This window comes from Melospiza georgiana, chromosome 5 (genome assembly GCF_028018845.1).
Source record: "Melospiza georgiana isolate bMelGeo1 chromosome 5, bMelGeo1.pri, whole genome shotgun sequence".
Classification (NCBI taxonomy): Eukaryota; Metazoa; Chordata; class Aves; order Passeriformes; family Passerellidae; genus Melospiza; species Melospiza georgiana.
In genome coordinates this window covers 4,716,722-4,742,415 of record NC_080434.1, presented here as the reverse complement: position 1 = coordinate 4,742,415, position 25,694 = coordinate 4,716,722, and the positions used below count along the sequence as shown (strand labels likewise).

Here is a 25,694-nt window from a genome sequence, read left to right as displayed (position 1 = left end):
CATGGAGTTGTATTTCTTTTCTAAATCCACAAATCCTATTTTTTCACCTCTGGCAGCCCATGATTGGAACAGCTGTGTTGGATTCTCTTAATTTAGTTTTTATATTGTATAATCATAGTCATAAAATCAGATTTTAATATAAAATCACCAAATTTGGAACCATAATGTTTAAATTATTAGTTCATTTAGTGGAACATGTTTGCTTCCCAGCTTTGAATTGTGCAGTTGTGAAATTATCTTCAGCTGGCTCTAATCTTACTCAGTGGTAACTTCAGATGGGCTTGATGAACAGCCCTTTATCCTTATACTGCTTTAAGAAAGGCTTCTTATATTCTAGTCTGAGGATTAGGACTGTAGATCCCCCAGCACTTCGAGCTAACAAGGAATAAAATTATGAGTTTCCCATATTGCACAGGACAGTCTTTGTGTTTGACCCTTCATTTGGTAGACCAGTGACAAGAGGATGACTCTGTTTCATACACATTAATTCTTCCCTACATCTGAAAATAAAAGCTTTCCTAGGCTATCTTTTCAATTAATGTTTTCTTGTGATTATGTAGTAACAAAAACATGCATCAAGTTTGAAATACTGTATTTCCTGCAAATATCCAAATATATGTGTGTGAATTTTTACCTCAATAATTGACTTGGAGTTTGAGTCTTGCATAAAGCTCTTCTATCAAGAGTAACACAAGAAGTAGAGATCAGGGAGTTCACAGTATCTGGCACTAACCTTTGCAGAAGTCACCAAGACCATGACTTGTGTCCCCAAATGCTTTTAAAAGTCCATAAGGAATGTGAGAACTGTGATTAATATTTGTTGAGAATAACGAGCATTTGAAAATTATATGCACATTTGATGAGATTTTATGTATTTCAATGCTCTTTGTTATTATATAGTTTACTGGATATATTAGAGAATCAACTGTCTTTCATATGAATCTTACAGCTCCACTCTAAATCAGATAATGACAAGAAAAAGTGGTTAAGATGGCAAAGTGAATAGAGCAGAAAGGTCAAGAAAAAGAGATTAAAAGGTGACAAGGAAGATGGTTGAGATGAGTGAAAAGAAAAACACAGGAATTAAGAACAGGAGGAAAATGGGAAAATGTGATACAGTGGATTAGGATGGTTTAAATTTCACAGATAATTTGCACAAAAGCAAAAATCAGGCTAAAGTAATAACAACAAAATACTGTAGCAAATCAGAAAGAAAATGTTAGCACAGGGAAAGCTTAGTACTTGTCAGTGTTCACTGCAGTTTCTTGCATCCTGGTGGACAGAATTCTGCACGTACAGCTTTGAAAGCTCCCTTTTAGTAAATATCTTGTGAAGTTTGTGTGACAGAATGGATGTATCACATCTGTTAGTCATTCTCTCTTTTGTGCAATTGTATTCTACCCACCTAACATTCTGACTTCTGGAGACAGTGTTTGCACACCCCTTGTCAGAGTTTTCCAGACCATCTAAGGTATCTGGTTTGCTATTTTTAAAAAAATCTTTATCTTTTTTGTTTTCAGCAAATTTGTTATCCTATACATTTATTTCCACACTCTTTCTCTCAAGTCATTTCCTTACAAGTGACCTTATTCTAAGTGTGATCTCTGCATAAAGAGCTTCACAGGAGAAATATATCCCCTGCGTAGTGTCTAAATATGAAATAAAAAGGAAGTAAGTACTTTCCCCATATCAGAGTCACAGAAAACAGTATGGTCCTTGCAGGAACACTTTGATACCAGTGCTATTTATACAATAAGCTTATATAATAAATGTTCTATTATTGAGCATGTATTTCTATGCAGTAATCTACAGACAGAAAAACTAGAGAAAAATCTTTTTTCCTCATTTGCTTTCTAAATAAATGAAACTACTAAAAGAAAAATTAGGATTAGAGTAGCAAGTCAAGGAAATGTAAGGGAGAAGTTTGGTTCTCCTAAGGACCATGATCATTGTTTTGCATCTGTACAGCTTTAGATGTTTCACAGTTTTACTGAGTTTGATATAAGTGTTTTTGACATGCATTTTCACATAGTGATTATAGGGAAAATGTGCTTGATTTTTGAATGCCTCAAATGTGTTCTAGGAAGTTGAAAAAGGTAAAATACAAATGAAGGATAGATTAGAAAGGGGACTGACGAGTAATGAATGATGCAGAGAGGCAGATATGGTGCGAAACATTATCAAGAGCCAAACTGAACAGAATTTAAAGTGTGAACTTTGATGTTTGGGACCTCTGCCTTTTTGGTACTGTGTCCAAACTGATAGGACAAAACCAAAGTCAGCAAAGACACATTATAGTTCCTGTCTTTAAAAGCTAGGGGAGTTTGGTGTATTTTTATGCTAACTAGGCAGGTGCTTTGGAGGCTTTTCACTATTTTTTTCTATGGTCTATTGTTGCTAAAACCTGACTTGTCAATTTATCTGTGGTTAATGAATTAGTAAGGACAATGCTGATGGCTGGAGATGCTGACCAATTTTATTTTGGCAACTTTTATTCATTCCTTCTGTTTGATTCTTTCTCCTTTTCATGGTTTTTAAGATAATATCTCTGTGTTTATATTTAGTATAGATCCAACTTAAAGCAGACACTGACAACTGAAGAACCATGGGACCTTTTCTTTTGTTTAGTAGTCCTCTTCAAAAACCCATTTCCACAGATAACATTTCCAAATTGACACTTAAGTTATTATGGAGGTCTTTGAAGGACTTCCCCAAAATAGGATGGGGAAACAAATGTAGCACAAGTGCAGCAACTTTCCATTTAATTCCAGCTTTTAACTTACAGCTTTATACAGAACTACACCATTTCTGCATATGTTAAAAATTCTTATAGTAGTATTTGATTAAACTAAAAAAAAAAAAAAAAGCACATTTCTAGATTATGAAACATGTGATTCTGGCAGAGAAATATATATAAGCACATTATCTTTTAAGAATAATAGTTCTATATATAGACTTATATGTATTGAAAGTATGTTGGAATCCTTTTTTGTGTAAGTGATCGAGTTAAGGAGCTGCACCAATCCTACATGGATCATTGCTTACACAGAAAGTTGCAACGTAACAGGTTGGCATGTTGCTGCACAAGCTCTAGGAAGTTATTTTAGAGTTATTAATTAATTACTTAATAATTAGTTTTGCTCTTGTCAGCACAAACAGAGGGTGTCAGCAATCCTTACAATACCCATAAATTGATATTCCTAGCCAGGAGAAATGCAGCATCTAATAGTTGAGTGGTAGTAAAACAACATTATTGTCAGTTTTTAAAACTTAACTTCATGACATATCATCCCAAATAGTCTAAAACACTCAGAGTGTCTCCAGAACAAGTCTCCATGAAATGTTGAGTCTAATTTTCTTTCTAATTTTTACTTCATACATTTTGTAAAGGAAAGGAGAAAAAACCCATGAAGCATTATGGTACCTGTTCATGCTGTACCTCCATTTTCTTCTCAGGAATTGGTTCATTACAATGGCCAAGCTGTTTTTAAGTCATTATGAACTCTTGAGGCACTTACTGTCAGTGGGAGAAATTGTAAAAATGTTAAAGTGTAAGAAATCATTGAGTAAATCCCTCACATGGAAATCCTTCTGGAAAGATGAATTAGAAACTCTGAACACAAGAAGAACATCCTCACTTCATGCTCTTTTTTCTCACTGAGCTCATACAACCTCTTTTTCAGCTTTTAATTTGATTTCATAGTGTTGTCCATTATCAGGTGAAAGCTCCCAGCTAGTCTGCTACCCACTAGGTCTGCATCCCAGCTGTATTCAGCTTCCCCTGGATCCTGGAAGATTTCCTGTTTTCATTGTTCAGAAACCTTAAGGCGATATAAAATTTTTCTATTACATGTGTATGATTTCCTTTGGGATTTGAATTTTTGAATTTCTACAGAAATAAACATTTCGTTTCTCCACGTCGACTTCTCAGTTTGGGTTTCATGGGTTGTTTGGGGTCTGTTTTGTTTTGTTTTTTCATTTGTGTAGGCAACTTACATGGACTACAATCCTCTTAGTGAAGCTCTTAGGAAGGCTTTAGGTCAGAAGATTATGTAGCCTGATGATTCTAAAGCTGTTACAACATTTCTGGGCTATGTTGTAAAACTTCTGAGTGTAGTGAAAAGCTCTAATATATTGAATGGGATGAGAGGGCAGTATTCAAACCTTCCCCTTTTTCTATTTTGGTTGTGCAATGTCATTTTGTGAGGTTCTTTACCATTCACAAGAGAGGGGAAAGGATTTTACATAGAGATGGGACATTGTAAACTTCAAGTTAAAAATCCATGACTAGATGGTAGATGGTATGTTATGCTTGAGACCAAGTCTCCTGTGAAGCTCCTGAAGATGTTCTGGAATGCCTCAGGTGGTTTCACTTAGGTGCTTATGACAAGGAAAGAAGTGTGTGTGTAAGAGCCTTTCCAGATTGCTGTGCCTGAGTGCAGGGGGGTTTTTGCAGTGGGGGAGCAGGGGCTGTGTGCAGCAGGCTGCTGGGGGAGTGCAGGGTGTGCTGCTCTCTTGCTGCTGCAGCTGCCCTGCCTGTGGCTCAGGGGGCAGTGGCTGTGTCTGTCTGCATCCTTCCTTGCCTTCACCTCAGCACCATGAGCCTCTGGGGACCACAGCTGGAGCACCTTGTCCCATTGAGGTCAGCAGCAGTTTTGTTACTGACTCCAGTAACCTTGTCTTTGGTCAGAATATCTCTTTCCTTTCCATTTTGCTTCTCAAAATGCTCTTTTTAGAATAAATAAGGTGCTGCATGTGCAACTGTGTTTACTCCTTATCTACCCCATGTGTGTGTAGAGACACCTGTATACATACACATGTGCACAGAGGCTTCTTCTGTATTTGTATCTGATTTTAGGCAACTTTTTGAAAATGTGGATTCACATACTAATGTACCAATAGACCAGTGTTCTAAAGTGTCACCGTTAGTATATATGTACAGAAATGCAAAATAATGAGCATTTTAGATACTTTACTACTTTCAGCTCTGACCCTATTACCACTGGGCGGTTTGTTTGGCCTGTTTCCTTTGCTGATTAGTTTCAGCTCTCAATAAAACCCAGGAAGTCACATGGCATGACAGCTTTAAAAAGTTACAAGATACTATCAGTGTGCATGATAATCCCCTTTCTTATACCCTTGACACTGTTCAGACATAGTCATAAATATGCTTGCTCCTTTATATTTACCTCCCCAGCTTTATTTTCATTCAAATGTCTATTCACAGCTGCATAATAAGTAGTTTGATTTGTACCTAATTGTAGTAATTGATTTTCATAATTTATGAAAGTCGTTGTCAGAATTCATTTATGGTTCTGACTGTGAACAAACTTACTGCAACAGCTTCAGGTGTGTGCAGAAATAAAATAATTAACCAGATCACTTAAAAAAAGTCAATGACCAGTGCATTAACTGTTAATATTTCAGGAATTATTTGCACTTCTGTATTCATACTTTTGCAATTCTATTTCTTTCTCATGTATAGAATTCTGTTCTTGACATATTATAAGCTTTAATTATCTTGCTAGTGTGTTTTTATGTGAAATGACTAATTACAGAGAAATTAGGATGCCTGTCAGATTCAAAAATTGAATGTGTGTCCTAATTTATTCTCAGAGCTGCGAAATAATTGTGGGCTAGGGTGGAAAGGTATCATAGATATAGGTATGCAAAGGAGCTTGCCAAGTGTCTATATATCATAAAATGTCTTAAATCTACAGACATAAAAGTGGGATGAAGACACAGCCATTAAAAAGGCAGTCATTTTTGAGTGTCGCATAATTTAGACACTCTAAGTTATTGAAGTGTCACAAGTTTATTGCACCTAATTTATTAAGACAATCATTGGGATTCACTTATGTCTCCTGCTCTGCCCCAAAACTGGCTAAAAGTCTGTTAAAATGCACAGACTCTGCTTCAGCAGTCAAAGTGTAAAATGCTTGTCAAAATACAGTGACATGAAAAAGAACAATTTTACTGTAATACTTGCAGGTAACAGGTGGTTGTATTTCTGTTTGTAATTGTATATTAAAGTAGGGCAGAGAAATCAAATAAAAACTAGGTGAATTTTGTTCCTGTTTATCTTTCCCATTACCACATTAGGTGATGTTTCTATGAGGAAAATAGCCTCTTGCTTTGGCCTCTAACAAGGACAAACAAAACACTCTCCCCAAAACCAACCAAGTAAAAATTCTGACAAAAACCTTATTAAGTGCTTTTATGCTTGGAAATTTTTTTTTCTTTGAAAAAAGGGAAAGTTTATATTTTTTAAAAATCCTTTCATGTACTGAATTGGTTTTTCTTAGTTAGGAGGTTCTATTTTGTTTATTTGCTAGCCAGGATCACTTTTGATGCATTTAAGCAGTTGATGAAATACTGCTGAGAAGAGCTGGAGACAAAAGAATCCACTTGATTGTAATACAGGTGGAGTTTTGACAAAACACCTTATGTGATGTCTAAGACAATTGTACACATGAAGAGTTTTTTTTTTTTACTTTAAAATTCTTTAAAATAAAATAATTAAAAATTTCTCATCTTTTGTTATCTTTTTTTCCCCTAATCAGGACAGAATTTTACCCTAAGGCAGTTAGGAGTTTGTGAACCAGCAGCTCGTCGAGGACTGGCATTTTGTGCGGAAATGGGGCTCCCCCACAGAGGTTACTCTATCAGTGCAGGGTCAGATGCTGATACTGAAAATGAAGGAGTGATGTCTCCAGAGCATGCCATGAGACTTTGGGGCAGGGGGGTCAAATCAGGGCGCAGTTCCTGTCTGTCGAGCCGTTCCAACTCAGCCCTCACTCTGACTGATACCGAACACGAGAACAAGTCCGACAGTGAAAATGGTAAGTTCTTGTGCATATGCCCATGTATAAATGAATGTTTATTTGCTGTTTTGGCTGACCCTCAGTAATTTTAAATCATTAAGGGAATGGCCTTGAGTTATTTGCCTTCTCTTTTTTTTTTTTTTACCTTCTCTGTTTTTTTTTTTCTCTCCTCTTCCCGTAAAAGTCAATATTCAGTATCAGTCCTAACTAACACAACCTTTGGGTATGATGCTTTAGCTGTAATTTTGAAAGAGTTTAATCACAAAAAAAGATTAGTTCTGTATTATCTCAGGCCATGTCACCTGTTACCCTCTGGGGTACAGCTAAGTGGTGATAAAGTTTTTCCCCATGCTAGCTTGCATTCAAAAGTTTCATTGTAAACTGTTCTTCAAGACATCTCGGAGAAGTTACAGAATCTTGGAATGGATGAGTGAACTCAAAGAATAGCTTATTAACAGGGCTTATGGGATTGAAAAAGAAATTTGATGGTGCTTTAAACTTCTTAGCTGATGAGAGCAATTGGAATTGTGGTGAAGAGGGACGTGTGGCCTTTGATGTGCCTGGGGGACTGGATTACTGTGCAATTAAAATCTGCAACAAAAATCTTAGCAGCTTTGTAGGATGTGGGGTATGACCATTGTATGTTAAGTCTTAGAGTTTAAATGGAAATAGGTTAATACAATTGACTGATTCATTTTTAAAGCTTTTCAAAGTTTTTTTTTTACCTCCTCTTGAGGTTATGAACAGAATCTAATGTGTTGTTAAATGCTAACTGTACCAATCTTAACTTTTATTTGCAGAAGATTTTCAGCTTTGCTAGAATTAAAACAATTAATTCCTCTATTAATTTCATGACATTCTATGTGAAAAACCCAAAAGAGGAATAAAGAAAAATGAGTAACAATGAAAATTAGTGATGGCTATTGCCTGCATGTCTACATGTCTTTTTATTAATTTATTAAACCTGTCTGCTCAGCTGTACAAAAATTAGAGCAATTTTATTGCTATCCTCCAGCAATGACTGTAACACACGGTGGGAAACAGCTATGTAGGTATGTATGTATGGAAATGGTTAAAAACTTAATGCACTTTTATTTTAAACTACAAGCAGTGAAGTTTAGTCCTTCTTGTTTATTATTTTAACTTCAGCTTGAGAAAGCACAACCAAAGTTATAATTTGCTGTTATTCATACTTATTTTTCTGCTGGTGGCTGTTTCTACATGAAGATACCTGTGCAAAACCACTGCCTCAAATGGGACCCTCCTTTTGTGTTGGATATAATGCTACATGGTACCTGAGCAGCTCTCAGTGTTCATAGGTGTCTTGTGTCATGCTTGGAGAATTTGTTTTGAGTCCGAGGCAGGTTCTGAAAGAGGAAGACAGAAGTACTTGCCTACCACCTTTTGGCAGTGGAGTTTCTGTGTGCTAAAGCTTGGTATTTCAGCTGCAGAGCAATCTAGAATAAGTTGTTGAGCAGTTCTGTGATTTTGAAAGGTCTGTGGTGAAACAAATTCTCTTGACCCTCTTGTAAATTTCTTGCTGATTGATCTTGAAAATATATTTTTATGTGCACATGTATGCACATGCTATTTCCATAGGAAGTCATATCTTTGCATTACAAAAGAGGTGACTGCTACAGAGCTACCATAGGTTTGGTATACTTTTTAATATATTTTATACTTACAGTTTTTTGAAAAGGAAATTATTTGATTACAATGTGCCAAAACATCCTCCATCAGCTGAAAGTTAAGAGTGTTTTGTTTTTACATGTGTGAGAAGACTGTGAATGTGTTAAAAAATGCATTATTCTGCAGTGATTAAAATTATGGAAGGAATGTCTGGTGTTTGATACAACTTCAACGAAAAGTTTAGCCACTAAAAAGGATTACAGTTGATTTATTTATTAATAGGGAGGCCAGTGGTCCAATTTAAGAATGTACTGGGACTGCTGTGAAGCTAATGAAATTTTGATGGCTTGAGAGTTCCCTAGGGTTATGAAACATCTATAACTTGGACCATGTCATGGGTCGCCGTTTCAGTGGAGATGTTAAAAGGGTGAAAAGCTTAATCTTCTTTGGTATTTTTTCTCTGAATTTTTGTTTCCACTGAACATGGAAGACTTGGCTGAGAAATTGCTTTATACACGTCATTGGAACTCAGTACTTTTAATGTTCACAATAGAATAGAAAATACAATTTAAAGCCAGGGAAACGGTATTGCCCTGGCAGGCACAGGTGCTCTAATCAAAGGGCTGAACTGCAGGTGCAAGTTTTGTTAATTTATGGCCTAAAGTTAACAGCTGTGCCAGTATCCTGTTGAAATCTGACAAATTTGATAAGGCATTGAAACCAAAGTGAGAGTTACAAGTCCTCTATACTGCATCCCCCTCTGCTGTGTGGGAAAGATTCCTGACTGCATTTTGTTTAATTTATTTTACAAGTAAATGCATTTCTATGCAGCATGTTTGCCTCTAAGGTAAAAAAGGAGCAACTGGTGATGATAAGCAAAGCACAACACCACCAGATTGTACTTCCCTCACCTAAAGACCTCAGTGTTTCAGCAATCCCACTGTTCACCCATTGAAACTACTCACTGTTTAAACAGTCCATTGCCATCATCAGGCCTTATTGGAGTTAATGGGACTTGTCAAAATGATGAGAACTTTGACTCATCATACGGGTTTATGATCTCAGGATTAGCAATTTGCTGAATGCACTTGGGGTTTTCTTTCTTGCCAATTAGGCAGGAGGAGAAGCTCAGCATCAAAATAGCATTTCCTTTCCTTCCTTGCAACTGTAATGTACTTGCACTTCTGAAATAGTTGTAGATTGCATATCCCTCAGGAAGGCAAAACTTGTAATTCTGCTGCATAATTACAATAAGCAAGAAGAAATAGTTTGTTGAAAATACTAACCTTTTATTTGTCAGAGTCTTAATAGTCTGTTTCTGAAATCCTACAAAAGTGACTCAAAGTTGTAAATAATCTTGGGAGGTTTAGAGGTTTGTTTAAACAAATAACATTGCACATAATCAAGTTGGAAAGTTTTAAATATACTAAGAACATATTGTGACTGCCAGCAGACCTTAAAAAAAAAACCAAACCAGAACACATATCAAACATAGGATTAATAGATGTAGTCTCACATCAAAGGTTGTTTTAGGATATTTCTCAGTAAATAATTCTGAAAAGAAATATTTGACTTCATTGAAGTTCCATGTATGACTCTTGGCATCATATTCAGAGAGATTTGTCATGTCAGCCTGCCTGAAGGAGGGCCTGCATCTGTTAATCTGGGCAACCAACCAGCGTCACGTACAGGGTGATGTATCAGTTGGAGCACACTGAGCATGCACATGCTTTTTCAGTTTTTCTTCTCTATTCTCATTGCAAGTTATTTCATAAATGCTGCATCAAGAAATTTATGTTGGTAATTGTTCTAGGAGCTGTTGCTTTGAAATACAAGCTGGCTGTCTCTTACAAGCTTGCCAGTAATTTTATGTTGTTAAGCTGTTCTAAGATTACTAAAGCTTGTCTTTTAAACTGGATAAATATTCCAGGAGAGTATGAGCTAGAAGTCGTAGTTAGGCTTCAAATGGCCCATTTGCTTAAAGGGTCAATATATTTTTAAGGTATCTTAGAATCCACTTCAATATTTAAATTATTTTTTAAACCCACTAAACTGCAATCCCTGACTTAATGAGACATCAGAAGGTTAATAAGCAAAACACGAAAGTTAATTCTAGAAGTGCAGCACCTTTTTTTTTGTTTTGTTTTAAATTTATTTGTTTATTCCTCCGTGTAAAATTATATAACTGGTTTTATTTGTGCTTTTTGTATGCTGGCCTGAAAGTCAGGCATTGATTCTGACTGGAAAGTCACTCATATCAGATCAAAGTCTTTGGTCAAGTCCATGTCACCTTCTGCTCCTTTGGAAGCAGTAGTGATGGTGCTTCTGAAAAAGGGTGGGGCACTCCAGAGACATGCATGCCACATAGCTGACTGCCACAAAAACTACCTGGGCACACAGAAAGTAGCTCTGATGGCATTAGAAGGTGGGCCTTTTTTTGTGTGTTTGTTTAGTGAAAGTTTTGCACTGATTGGTGTTTATTAGAAAACCAGAGGAGATCAGGATATAGCAAAATATAAAGAATAAAGGGAAAGAGGGAGTCAAGTTCATGGCCTCAGGCAGTCATTCTGAATTGGTTAGATAAATGGTTTGAAACTTAGACCAATTTTTCATGGATAAAGAAAAGTAGATATTGCTGGTAGATTGTTTATTGCTGAGGGCTCCTATAAGGAGAAAATATCACTTTATTAACTGCATGGGCACCTACTTGCTTCCTCTCCAACTCCAGACAGTTTCTGAAGATAGCATTCTTGTGAATCTAATACTGTCTTGTCCTTCCAGAATGATGAATTTACTGGCATTCAGATCTCTGAAACTCAAGAAATACCTTGGTAAGATACTTGCCAAGACATTTTAATCTGTTGTCTCTAACCGAGTTCATCTATAGCATATAATTGAACTCTGCATTATTAAATAATGCACATAATTCAGGAAGTAGTGTCACATGCTTTCACCCATTTAACATCTTTCTTTATGCTAAGGCACAAAACTTTATTTAAATGGACCCTATTGAATAGTAGCTGCACCTGCTAGCCAAATGCTGAGCCTACTGATCAAAACCAGCCACATAGCTGGTGAGTTAATCTTCATCTTACTGCTATACCACCAATTACAATTTCTTCACTTTTTCCCACAGATTTCCATATAGCAATTGTCTGCTCCTCATTAAGCTTGCCAATATGCCTTAAATCTTGCTTTGCTGCCAAAAAATTTCATGACCAGGAAATCAATCTGTTTTATTTTTGACAGAAGTCAGCTCTGAAATAATATTTAATATTTAGCAGGCGTACAAATTTTTCTTTGGTTACGGAGACATGTAGCAGAAATCCATAAACAAAAGTAATTTCTGGTTTTCTAAAAAATTATAAGTTTTCTATAGTTATGCCAGTTTTCAGATTCTATTATCACAGTAGTCTTGTGGATATATTTCAGTTAACAATCTAATTGTTAATGCAAGTGAAAATGAGGTTCATAATTCCTTTGGCTAGTGGTAGCCAAAGAGGCAACAGCTGGGCTGATCTTTTTGCAGTAATTTTGTGTGATCTCCTGGGTTTCATAGATTTGAGTGTCACTGAACTTGCTGTTAAGGAAAGGCCTTAGGTTCCAAAGGACCATCTTAATTATGGTGGAGTTTGGTGCAGACTATCAGGCCAGGGGGTGAGGCTCTTTGGCAACACTTGGATAAATTTTCTGATGTGCAGGAGCTGTAGATTTAGCAACACTGACACCAATGAAATTAGAATTGGGATCTGCAAGGTAAAGCAGAAAATCTCGCAATTCGCTCTTGGCTCTTAAGTCTATAAATCTTTCTAATGTTAAGGAATGGTGAAAGTGATGTTTAAAGACCAACTGTCATATCTCAGGATTTCTCCAAAAATCTGAATTTTAAGGGAAAAAACACCATGCAGAAAAAGGAAGGAAGGAAGGAAGGTCAAATTTCAGAGGAAGAGCTTACGAAGATGCTTCAGGAAGACTCTGGGGAGATCTGGACATACAAATAAAATTGAGACAGAATCAGTAAAAAAGTAGAGTTGAAACATGAATACTAAGAAAAAGAAAAAGAGGGAGTTGATTTATTATGTAGTAATGAAAGAAGACTATATTGCTGATATGTTTTCTTCTGACTGTTTTTCTTTTTCAGCATTTGCTACCTGAGTAACTGATAACAGAGCTAATATTTATACTCTTAAAGAAAGGATTAGAGGTTGCTTAGATAAATAATTTTTTCCTGCATGTATAGAGTGTCTGCAGGTTCTGGGCTTATTATGATTCATGCATGAGAAACCATTGATGATGGGTATGGTTCTGGAAGGTAAGAACAAACAGAACAACTTTAGAAAAGGCAAAGAGAAAGGAGGAGAAACCTTTCTAATCAGTTAGATGGCAAGCATCCTAGGAAAAAATCTGTTAAAAGTTTATGCTTTATAACAAGCAAGAAGAGACATTCTACATCATCTCAGGGCAGCTGTTCTGGTACTTAACTAATTTAGTTGTGAATTTTTTCCCTGTTATATCAAATCAGAGCTTCCCTTGCTGCAGTTGGGACCACTGATTTGGGTAATGGAAGACCAAAGTTGGATTTTACCTTTCAGGCTCACTGAGCCTCTCTCAATTTGTATGCTTCAGCACTCCAGTCACCATGGGCAGTCTTCACTGAATTCATTCCAGTTTATCAGTGTTGTACTGGCAAGCCCCAAACAGAATATTGTCATCTAGATGTGGCCTTCAAATGCTGAATAAAAGGGACTAATCACTTTCCAGGGTATGCTGCCTCCATTCTTCTGAATACAGCCCAGTATGTGGTTAGGCTTGTTGTTGAAAGGGCACACTGCTGAACTTGTCCGCATTGACTGCCCAGCTCCTTCACCACAAAGGTGATTTCCAGTGGGCTCCCAGCTAGTACTGTTACTGTGGATACTCTGCCTTTGGAATTCATGAGGTTTTTTTCAGCCACTTCTTACAGCCTATTGCGATCCCTTCAAAAGGTAATCCTGCCCTGCAGTGTGCTGATCAATCTTTCCAGCTTGGTGTCATCCACGAACTCGGTAAGGGCACATTCCATCTTACTCATTCTCAAGATGTTAAGTACATAAAAACATCATTCCAATATTGGCTCCTGGTGAATGCCATTAATGTTGACCAAGAGTTGCTCTTTGCACTACGGAACACTACTCTTTCAGCCTCTTCATACAACCAGTTTTCCACAAAATGCTCTTTGCAGCTCACCCATTCAGTCCATCTCTCTGCAGCTTGGCTAGCAGGGTACTATGGGAGCTCACTCTGAAAACCTTGCTAAAGCCAAGGATAACAGTATCTGCTGCTTACCCTTTATCTACAAACCTAGCTGTTTGTAGAAAGCAGTCAGGTTGTTTGGATATGATTTGGTTTTGGTAAATACATGTTAGCTGTTACCATTCACTTTCTTTTCCTGGAAGCCTATCCCAGCATATGAAGGATAACTCCAGCAGTATTTGTTCTGTCATCTTCCTTGGGAGACCGGGGTGGGGCTGCTGCCTCTGCTTCCTCATATGTTCCGTGCCCATCTTGAAGATAACATGATCTTTGTTTTCTAAAGAGTCAGCAGGAACTTTCCCCCATTGCCATTACATTTCAAGGAATGAGACAGTGGCCTTTCAATGGCATTGGTCATCTCTGCCAGCACCAGTGGATGCTGCAGGTCTGGGCCCCTGGATTTGTGTATGCTCAGCTTGCAGAGGTGGTGCTTTACAGCTCCCACTTCCTCTGCAGGGCAAGGGCTTCTTAACCATCACTGAGCTTTGGCTTCCCCATCCTGCATGTCCAGGAAACATTTCTGTTTCCTCCTGGGTAGACCTCAGAGTCACAGTGGTCATTGGGCAGTGGCGTTTGCTGTGGTATGTGAGGGTTTCTTCCACAAATTTATGTGTCTTTGTGTACATGCAGAGTACTACTGAAATAATCTGGCTGCTGCATTCAGTGCAGTGCTAGGACAGAAGTGGTGTCTCCATGACTGGTTTGGGGCTACATTCTGAGCCCAGTGCCAGCCAGTTGGAGGGCTAGAACAAGGTTAACCAGCATAACCAGAGGTTTGAAATAGAAGACACTAGAAGAGATTGGGAGAGAGCTCAGCCTGTTGCCCCCAGTGTGTCCTATCTAGATACTGCCACTGTTACAGAGGCCACAAATGGCAAAAAGGACCAGAAGCAAGCAGCGCAAATAGCAAAAAGCTGAAGTTAGCTCAGACAATGGCATTCCTAAAGTAATTCAGAGAAATAGATTGCTGGGGACCATGTGGATATGTAATCATCTAGTGTATTTTCCAAGACAGTTTTTAAGTGCTGCTGTAGTTGCTGTCAGTCCATCACAAAGTGGGTGCAGCACAATATAAATTCTTAAGTTCCTTTCTGGTTTTGTTTTTTGTGAGTCAAGTGTCTTATTCAACCTAAAAATTAGTCAGCAGGAAGCATGTTGATAAAATTAAGGCCATAAAAATGTTGCTCTGCAATTTAATATAATACTAATATTGTTTTTCTCTTCTAACTGGAAATGGTTAACTTTTCATAGACTTTTTTCTTCTTATTTGAATTTTGATATAAAAATATTGCTGTTCATTTCGTCTAAACCATATGTGCTCTTCTGGATGTCCAAGGCTTTATATGTGAGGGTGCCATAAGAGTAATGTATGCTTTGCACATCTGTGAACTGATGATCTGATGTTTTGATTTGGAATGTGGTTTTGATGTCCTTGAAAAATCACAGTGGTAGCAGTAAATTGTTTTAATTAATGAATTAGAGAGCAGCAAATTTGCTGAATCAGGCTTATTGACATAATTATTACTGAAATAAAAAGAAGGAAAAAAAATCTGTCAAAGCTGTGAGATTATCTGGTTATCATTAGAAAGCAAGATCCTCAGCTACTGCTTCCCTAGTTTCCTGTATAGGTATGTCAAAACCAGGGTTGAGGTGTATATACACTCACAGAAATTTATGTATTCATCAGCTAATACCAACTGAATGGCAGAGATAAAGTCTAAATAGTAGTGATCCTATATAAAAAGTAAGATTATTCATATTCAGTTGTTTTAAAGGTGTTTTTTAAGCTTAATCTAATTTTGATGTGAAATAAGATTTTAATTGCATTTCCTTGTATAATTATGTCATATTGAGAAATAATCTAATAATGATTTCAACTTTAAAGTAAATATAAGCTGTGCAATTGTAAGAGTATCAATAATAATTATAGGTAACAGCATTTGTATGCTGGTCAAATAACAGCTGGAGAAAATTTGTCAAGATTTTTTTTTTTTTTACAAAACGCTGCAAAAGCTTTTGGAATAGATAGTTCTTTAACTCCTATTAAAGCCATGTAAAGACTTACTTTGGTGTTTTTTGGATAAAGGTTTTTTTCTTTGATACAGATGAGGATTCAGCATAAAATTAAATTTCTAGCCAGAACTGTTCTGGGTCTCAATAATATGCTGCCTGATCTGTTGGCAAAATTTAAGGTTTTTTTTTCCTTCATTTAAGTTAAGAAGAGGATGAAGTCTGAAATCTCAGGAAAGAAATGCTTGTTAAGAAGCTGTGGCTTTCATTTTTATTCCACACTCTCCCCTTCATTCACTATACCCTTCCTAAATTGTGTCAGGTGTTTAGCTATCTATGGTTTTCACCTGTATGTTGTAGAGAAGAAATGTGGTTTTAGATCACTGAAATCAGGAATAATAATTGTTGAGGTTTTTTTGCACTACAACTTAAAAATATTTCAGTGGAAATGCCTTTGATACTTCTGTGGTTTAGTCCAGGTTTCTGTATCAAACATGGAAATTTGCAAAGTTCTTATCATTACCTTACTCTGGTTTTTGTTCTTTGTTCTTTTTGTTTTAGATTTTACAATTATGAACCCACAGCATCTAGTTAGGAAGAATGAACAATGTAAATTAATTATGGATTAAATTACAAATATGCAAATGTTTAGTAGGTGTGACTATCTCATAGTTGGTGTAATAACATCAATAATAGATAATAGTTTTCTTAGAGTTTGATGATTCTCTGCAGCTGCTGTGCCAGATCCATTCTGCTGCTGCCCAATCCCTGCCTGGGGTACTGTGGCTGCTGGCTAGGTACATCTGAGACAAAATGTGAGCAGTTCCATCTCTAGTTCAGTATTCACAATAGAAAAAGAAGCTACTGACCTGGGAAACCCAGGTTCTGGATTGTCAGCCACAGCAAAGTAGAGACAGACCACAGGCTGTTTTTCTAGTTGACTATTTAATGGTTGCTTTTCGTCCTTGTGGTGAAATAGATTCATAAATGTGTGTATATAGCCATATTTATGCATACACGGTCATCCTTGCAGCACCTTTTCTTACACAGGTTTTTGTCATACACATAGTCTTCTTAGAGTAAACATACAGGGCTGAGGACCACTTGTTTCTTCTTCAAATGACCTAGAAACTTTAAAGCATTTTCACAGTGAATACATGTGCAGTCATGAGCAGCATGGGCAAGGGAAAGTTATTCTGGTATTTCACATCTGCCACTGAATTACTGTATGCTGGAGAGATTGATTTTCCTCCCTCCCCCCCAGTCAGTGGGGTTTTATTAATGTAATATTTCTATAAACTACTTTAAAGTTACAAATAAATTGCTTTGGATAAGTGCTGATGACTAATGCTATGGAGTCTCAGTCTGCACCTGTGGCAGGCAGTCTAAAGAATTTAGGTTTTTTGTTTCTCTACAAAACTTGAGTTTCTTTTTGCAGTGAATTTCACTGAACTATGTTGGTCACTTGTGCAGTTTGAAGAAAAATAGCAAAAGTGAGAAGTCTGTGATACTTTGAGGGAAAATTTAGTTCTTTGAGAAGGTTTCAGAATTCTTTTCTTCCTGCTGTTGAAGATAAATATTGAATTTATCAAGCTATCTTATAATCTTTGAATTTCTTTGGAATATTCAAGGTTTACAAGATACCTGGGTCAAAATGACTTCGAAAGAATATGGCCTTGGTTAAATAGATAGTGTCCAGTCTCCTTCCATGTAGATGTAACTAGGATTGTTCAAGCTGCTAAGTTCTTCATTGCGTGATTGCTGCATGCTCTGGAAGGAGATTTATTTCAAATTGCTTAAAAGCTGCACTCAGTGGGGAATTCTGCTGCTCCTTCCCTTAACTACTTTAGCTGCAGAGCGCAGATGACGTCTTATTCATTAACTGTCCTTGCTGCTTGTTTGCTTTCTGTAGAGTTCTAGGAGATTGTTATATTGTTTTGTAAACTCAATATTGCTGGATCCTGGCTGCTTATGGCAATTGAGATGAGATTAGATGCTTTTGTTAACAGGCCCCAGACTTTAAATTTATAGGGACTAGGCACCATCTGTTCTCAATTAAAGGTCCTGAGCTCTGAAATTAATTCCTTCCATTGGTCCATTAGACTCAATCTTTTGACCTGAAGTCATGATAAGGGTATATTAGCCTCTAGAGTCTTGCAAAAGTGAGGAGTTCACGCAGGGGCAGTGCTGAATATTCTTTTAGCCCTTGTATCAGTGTAGTTAGAGGGCAGAAAACAATGATTGTTTTTCCATTTTACAGGTAGAGTGAGATTTTTTTAAAATCACCCCGGAGATTGAGAGCTCACATCCTCGCGAGTTGTAATAGGACTTGTGCTTCTAAATCACTGAAGTGCTATTGAAAATCTTTCCCAGAAAAAAATCAAATTAATATCGAAAATGTTGACTGAATTCACAGGAAGTCTTGATATAGAAGTGGGCTGAGGGTAAAAGTCCATTGTGCCAGGCTTGCCTTTGCTCATTAGATTAGCTGTTTTGTGCTTCAGCTGTCTTTCATTGATTCCTTCTGCAGCTGCAAAAGATTGGGGATCTTACCAGAAGTCCCTGCCCTAGAATTCAGCCAGGGCATTTGCTGAATTTCTATCTGTCCTGTGGTGTGTAGAAGTTGCAAAGAAGAAATGGATGGACAGACAAAAGGGCTCACATTTTTGTGGTTCTAACCCATTTCTCCTTTGCTTTCTACATTTTACTGAAAATTGAGGTTTTTGCTATGAAAATACAGCAGGACAATACTGTGGAGTGGAAAGAACCTGTAACCATAAGATTTTTAGTTTCAAAGGAAAAGCTCCAAGGTATCAAATAGCCATGCTGGTTACTGGCAGTTCCTATCCACATGAAAATGTGTTTTAAAGGTTTCAGGATCTGATAGTTCATCAGCAGACTTTGATTTTGTTTACACAGTGGTAGTAACCCTCTGGAATACAGTTTGTAAGAGTTTCTGAGACTGAGGGCTCTTCAGTGTCCCATGAGTATTTCTGTATTATCCCAAAATGCAATTTATTAGGATGTTTTGGGATCTGCTGGCCATTAGGCTATGAGTAGAAATCAGTAAAGAGAGAGTTAATGTGCCTGTTTTTATTCCTATGCAACAATCCCCATGACATAAAAAAATACAGCTAGGTAAAAATAATTCTTTTGTCTGTTTCCTGCTACTAGGATTTCATAAAGATTAGTAACTTGGAACTTAGCTATTTTTCAACATTACTTAAACTGGAATAATGTTGGAGTCCCCAAACTGGAATAATGTTGGAGTCCCCATGATACAAGGCAGTATTTGTCAAGTGTGGCTTAGGTGAATTTCAGAATTAATTTTCAGTTGTTACAAATGCTCAGATCCATTTTTGAAAGTAGAAGTTAGAGTTCTTACCTTTTTCCCAAATGTAGCATAGCATAAAAAACTATTAATGGAACTTACCCAGAAAATGCTGGTGTCCACTTTGTAAACATTAACAACGTTTTCCTTATCCAGAGAGTCATCTTTGCACTTCTGGGATTTAGGGAACACATTTAAAGTACTATAACAATATTGAAAATATGGTAACAGAGTCTGTGTACTTTTAGTTAGCAATTTACTTTTAAAATAAGTTCATTTCGAGTTTTTCTTACAAATTCTTTGTTCTTTGCAGTATCAAATGCATTGATTTTTATAAAAAGAGTTAATCAGCTTACCTTCATTCAGAATAGATTTTTGTTCCTCTGATCAGCTCTACACAATTGAATTTTTCATCCTCTTTTCTGAGTTATTTCAATGTTATAAAAAAGCATTAAAGAGAATTCTGATAAATTATTCCTTTAAAAAAGATTCTACTGCAATGTACTTTTGTTGAAGCTGGAGAGTTAATTGAACTGAGGGATTTCTCTGTTGTTTCAATGATAAAAGTATCTATGTTTGGTACATACAAGAGAAAATCTCTCATGGGGAACAGTTTCCTTACTGATTCTGGTTACCCCAGAATTTATAATATGAATTTGAAGTAACCATTTAGTTTTGATTATTTGAAAATCCAGTTTTCTTTTTGATTTTAAAGTAGAGTTTTGTATGTTTTAAGGTATGGGAACAAGCATTTCCCAGTCATATTTAAAAAAAAAAAAAAAAAAAAAAAGGCTTTCTGAATGTGTTTCTATCATGCTGTCTGATTCTGCTTTTATGGAGCTGTGGTGGTTTTTCCCAGAACCTGTAAAAAGGCCAGACAGTGTAATATGTTTTTATCCAAATGTGTGATTATGCTGTTTTGCCTTAAGAAACAAACAAAAAATAAAAAAAACCCCAAACAACAAAATAAGCCAAATCCTTCTCCTCCCAAAAACCCACATTTTTTTTTCCAGTGTGGTTCTACTTTATTTTTCCTTGTTAAATCAAGCTGACCTAATCTTTTATGAGTTGTTTTTGTGTCTGTATTACCTCAGGCTGTGCTCTCATCAGACTTCACAAGCTAAGTGGACTTGAGTTTTGGATAGTCTATGGAAATAATCAAAGAAAATGTACCATGCTCCTGGATGTGATGATAATGGCTCATTATGTCCATTAAATTTAGTCCTGAATTGGTGCTGAGTATTCTGCTGTGAGTTCCAGTTAGACCCCTTGGACTCTGTGTGCTGATCACTTGTAATTACTAAAGCACAACTCTTAGCTCAGCTAAACTCCAGTTCCAGTGTCTTTCATTCTGCTTATCAATTTCTTCTGAACTTTACATGTGGGAAGCCTTCAAAGCATTTGCTTTGAAGTAAGAGACACTTCAATGAAATCTTGATTTGGTCACTAATTTGCTGTATCTGCATTTGCACACTGCTTAATTTTTCTGGTTTTGTTTTCTTACTTAAAAATGAGCATCATACTGCTTATTTTCCATCAAATTTATTAACTCTGCCTTTTTAACTTGTTAGACTTGAAACAGTTGGGAATATTTTTGATATATATGTGTGTGTGTGTGCATAAATACATATAAAATCAAAATACATTTGCAGTAGCCCTACCTTGTATAAACTTAGAAGTGCTACTGAATCCTGCAAATAATCTCTCTAAATTTTATACAATTAAAAATACCCAGTTGGGTGCAAAAACCTAGACAATTTCTTGTAATTTCAGATGAGATACACAAATGATAAGAATTTTAAGATGCTTGGGTATGCACATTCTGAATAAATGCGACTATTTTTGTATGTTCTTAAAGTGTATTGCTAATTGCTATTACTGGAAATGTGTTCTTTATCTACTTGTACTGGAGTAAAAAAGCAGAGGTTGTGTTACTGCCCTTTCTTCAGTTACCTGCACCTCCCATTACAGCAGACTACAGACAGCTGAGATGGTATTTTGGTACAGGCTTTGGCTAAATTGCTATGTACTTCCTGAATTAATTATTTTGATTTTTTTATTATATCAGTACTCTTAGATCAAGTTCTTAGATATTTTTCACACTCCTCTACAATACCATTTTTACATTTTCTCTTATCTCTTATTCAGGGCTCTTCAACCTGAGGCTTCAAATTTTATCGATTCAGATTAATTTTCTTTTTTTGGAAAACAGGCACAAGTGTCTCCATCTCCTGTTTTCGAGAGCTGCTCTTACTGCCTCTCTCAGTGTGCTTGATATTTTCCTGTAGGATGCACAAAGCATAAGGGAGAGGAGTGAAATCAACTCCATGTAACTATCTGAACCAGTCTCATCACGTCTAAATGAAGCAATGGCCTTTCCTCCACTCTTCTCCCATTCCACCAAAATCATGGCAACAGGTTGTTATCAGGTAGACCAGCCAGATTCCATTCTTGCACAAAATGAATGTGCCACATTACAGTCAGCCACTGATTGCTGGAAATGGAGGCAGATGCTTGCACTTTTGGAGTCATAGGTGCGTAGCAGGAGGAAGCACACTCAACCTTGCAGGGACATTGGATGGAGATTTACTCCTTTCCTGCAGTGGATTAAGGAAAAGGAAAAGCCTCTAAATTCCATGGTGACAGAAGGTCCAATTCTACCAGCCTCCTACCAGCCATGTAGCATTGGCACAGCTGAAGCAGCTGCTGGCACTAGAACACCTGCCATTATGTGTGCTGGACACACGTGTATCACTGCAGCCCATGTTTGTTCTCTCCCCCAGATGAGTTGGTCTGTTGTAGAGTAAGGAATTGTCTGCCCTAAATTTGATAGCTGAAAGTGTGGAGAGCAAAGCCAGGGTTAACCAGGTGCAGGTAGCAGCCCTGTCTGGTCAGAGCATTGCCTTTCTCTGCTCTCTGCTCTGACACCATACCAGACATGTCTGCTGTGCTGTATTTTCTCTGCAGTACCTCCCCAGGAGCTCCTCAGAGCTGGTTGTAACCAGAAGTGCCCTCATTTGTTTTGCAGCTGTGAGGATGACACAGCAGAATTCAAGAGAAAGTGCTTGTGTTGATAGTATTTCCTCATTCTGAAATGTAGGATGACTTTAGCCTGTCAGGTGTCTACATTTTAAAAGAGTCAATAAATCCATACATTTCTTATTAGCCCTTCTCATTTTGGTGCTTCCATTCTTCAGACTCCTCTGGTGCACAGCTTTTTAGCTGGCAAGGCTCACTTCTGCAAGAAGTATTGCATTTGCAATTTCACTGCATGGCATGTGACAGGGGACACAGGAATAAAAGGATTTTCCAGACAGCCAAGCATTACAAATATCAGTTGTGGAAATGGGCTTGAGGAGGGATCAAATCCTTATGCAGATTGTCTGACATTGCCAGAATTCATGTGAAGCATGCTGCATCAACTAGGATCTCATGAAAGCTGTAACATATCAACTCATACTGTTCTAAATTATAGAACTTGCTTGGAGCCATCACCAATCAGCAGACTGGGAGAGGAAAAAAGTCCTGTGAATATGGACAGCTGGAGATGTGAAATCATGCTTGCATATATATTGCAGCTTTCAAGACTTCACTCCTAACATCTACAGATTTGGCTTGAGTTTGTGTACTGCCTTTCCAGGTACCACCTGAACAGACTGATATTATGGATCAGAATGATTTAATGGAGGAAGGTGCAGCTTGGTGGCTGGATGCCATGAATGTGTGGAGATTTTGGTTTTTTCCCTGGTTGTCACTGTTCCCATCAAATGCACTAGGCAGGCTGAGAAACTTGCAGATACAAGGGGAGTGATGTTGGGACAAGCACAAGTCTTTCTTCCAGTTTTTGTACTTTGTCAGACTATCCCACAAAGTGCTCTGCATCTCATTTTTATGCCTTACTTCAGAGAAGAAGTCTCAAAAAACAACACACTTTTAAGCTAAAAGGATGTGACATTGATTCATTTCATCTTTGCTAGGAAGGAGTCTGGCTCAAAGGAGATCTTATCATATAAACTCTATTTCCATGGGTTCTGCATTTTCACAGTAGTTAAATGATGACTTAGGTGTGGCTGTTGAAGGGGTTTCTGGGCAGAATGAGAGATTCATTGGCCACAGAAGAGAACACCAGATTAATAATTTCTTCTTTCTGTGTTGTTTTGTTTTTGTTTTTGTTTTTTTTTTCATAATTGTCAAGGATTGTCTAAGCTTAGCTGGGCAAGGCTGCGGGGTTCTGGTTCCAGAAAATTTTAAATACCAGAGATATCATCAATTACCTCTTGGGCAATTGTGTGTTGTATTTGGGGCATATTCTTCAGAACCAAGATCCAGTCTGATCCAGTCTTTTGGGCTTACCTTGAATGTCAGTGGCTGGAGCAGCACTGCAAGTTACTGTGCTTTGCAGATTCAGGGAATCCCTTTTCAGCAATCATGAGACTTCTTCCCTAAAGTAGATGGATTTTGCAAGTGAGATTTGGAATGTTTGGATCCAAAGAGAGTTTCTGTAACACAGAACCTAGCCAGGCAGGAGCTAGTTTCACATCTGCAGTAGCTGATGGTGAAACTCTGACACCAGGTTTCCATAGGAATCTCCCTCAAACAAAATTGGAGACAGCTAACCTGTGGAATACTGTGCTTAGTACTTTTTTCCTAGAGTTTGCATTTTCTAAGTAACATATATGGCTAAATTAAACGTGAAGACAATGGACTGTTTTATTCCACTTTAGGTCTTACTGCTTTCCCTGGAAATATGCAATTAAAATCAGTAAGCATATAGATAGATTTGAAATACATCAGTTTAAAGCCTTTATGCTGAAGAACTTGCAGCTAGAAGTCTTTAAAGTAGGCAATGGACTATTAAAAGTCTAAACAAAGTGCTGACTATATTCATTCAGAAACTAAATTATTCAGCAGTATCCAATACACATTGTCATAGCATGAATTTATAACTACCTACTCTTCTTGGGAGCATTTTGTATAATTGCTATAACTTATATAGTAGGAACTAGATTATTCAATCACTTCAAACTGATCTGCAGAAATTGGATATGCTTGCTTTCAAGTTGCTGGCTTTTTTTCATGTGGAAATGAAGTATTCTCATATGTAAATGTGAATATATGCAGAAACTATTTAGTTCTCTAGCCTATGTGACTTTCATGATGTTTGCATGAAAACATACTTCATAGAAACACAAATAGGAATTCTAAGATCTGTAGAATTCCTGAAGGATATTTAAAAATTAGGATCTACACCTTGTTTTATTCAAAGACCTGTAATAGAATTATCTAGTCTTTTAGAACATTATTCGCATATCATACTACTGTATTTAAGGAATTTTAATTGAAAAGCTTTATAGAAAGCATTTTGATGTGTCTGGATATATTAAAAACTCAATATTGAAGAATGCATCTAGGAGTAAAAAAGTTAGCAAAGCACTCCCCTGTGCTGTGATTAATTTGTATATTATCAAGGTCTTTATTATGAATGCAGTTCCTAATGTAGGCCTGTAATAAACAGAGTGTAATTGAATTTTCAATATTTTGCCATCAGGGAGTGATTTTCTTACAAGACCTCTGCTCCATCTTCTGGCTAATTGTCAGCAGTTACTCAGTATTACTGCATTAATGTCACCAAACAGTGAAAACAGAAGTTACCTGCTTCCATTATGTGAAAGAATGTTTCAGCCCTTGCCTATTTACTGATTTTGATTAGTGTGCCATTATCACTTGCACCTTTATTAACATAATGAACTTTTTTGAAATTCCAGCCTTGGAGGCAAACCAAACTTCTCATAAGTTTGTCTTCATATAAGGTTTCAATCAATGTAAGTATTCCACTTAGTAAAAGCAGAAGCAGCCATAGCATTGTGATTGGACTCTTATGATCTGAAAGGTCTTTTGCAACCTAAAGGATTGAATGGTGAGGATTTTCAGATGCACTAGGGAGAACAGCCTTTTATGTAACACATGAGTGAGTGTTTTGTGTCTTAACAAACGGAGTGATAAATTTGGCAATTTTAGAATATACATTGCCTTTCACTTCCATTGCATGTTGTGTTATACTGCAAAGAAAAACAGAATTTTGTTAGGAACAACAACATTACAGACTGCTCTGTATGCAGAGGAAGGTGAACCAGCTAAACAACCAGGGGCTGAGCTTTTGTGGAGATGTGGGTTCCACTCCTGGTCAGTATTTTCATGGAGGTCTTTGAATGTTTGGAGTAGTTTTATTAACTTCTGCTGGCAGTGCCAGGCAAGGAGGAGCCACAAACACTTGGCTGGAAGGGATTAGCATTACAGTCTTCATATACTGGGCTTGTGAGCATGAGCTGCAGTTAATAAACTGCAATTCAATTCTAAAGTAGCAGTAATTAAGTCATACCTTCAGGATGGGAGAACCACTTGACTGGCAGATGTTCTGTAGAAAAGAGACTAAGTACTACTGCAAGGGATTGTTCATAGACAGGAATCCACACAGTAATAATTTTTTGAAGTGAAAGAAAAAAGAAATCTGTTGGGATGCAAGCCTGAGTGTCATATGAAATAATCATAAAGCAATTCCCTCTGCATCTCTCAGCACTTGTAAGGCCTCACCTATAGTGCCACTGGGA

General features: G+C 37.1%; 1 protein-coding gene across 19 annotated transcripts in view; it reads left to right on the top strand.

Moving 5' to 3' along the window:
* Window positions 1-25,694, top strand: part of TENM3 (teneurin transmembrane protein 3) — a 1,287,001-nt gene that overhangs the window by 982,079 nt on the left and 279,228 nt on the right. For 14 of the 19 annotated variants that reach the window (XM_058025024.1, XM_058025026.1, XM_058025021.1 and 11 more), the window contains one exon: window positions 6,564-6,842. The exons of the other annotated variants lie outside the window; for them this stretch is intronic. In XM_058025024.1, coding sequence (XP_057881007.1) covers window positions 6,564-6,842 — 279 coding nt within the window. The remainder of the gene's footprint in view (window positions 1-6,563; window positions 6,843-25,694) is intronic. 19 annotated transcript variants of the gene reach the window in all.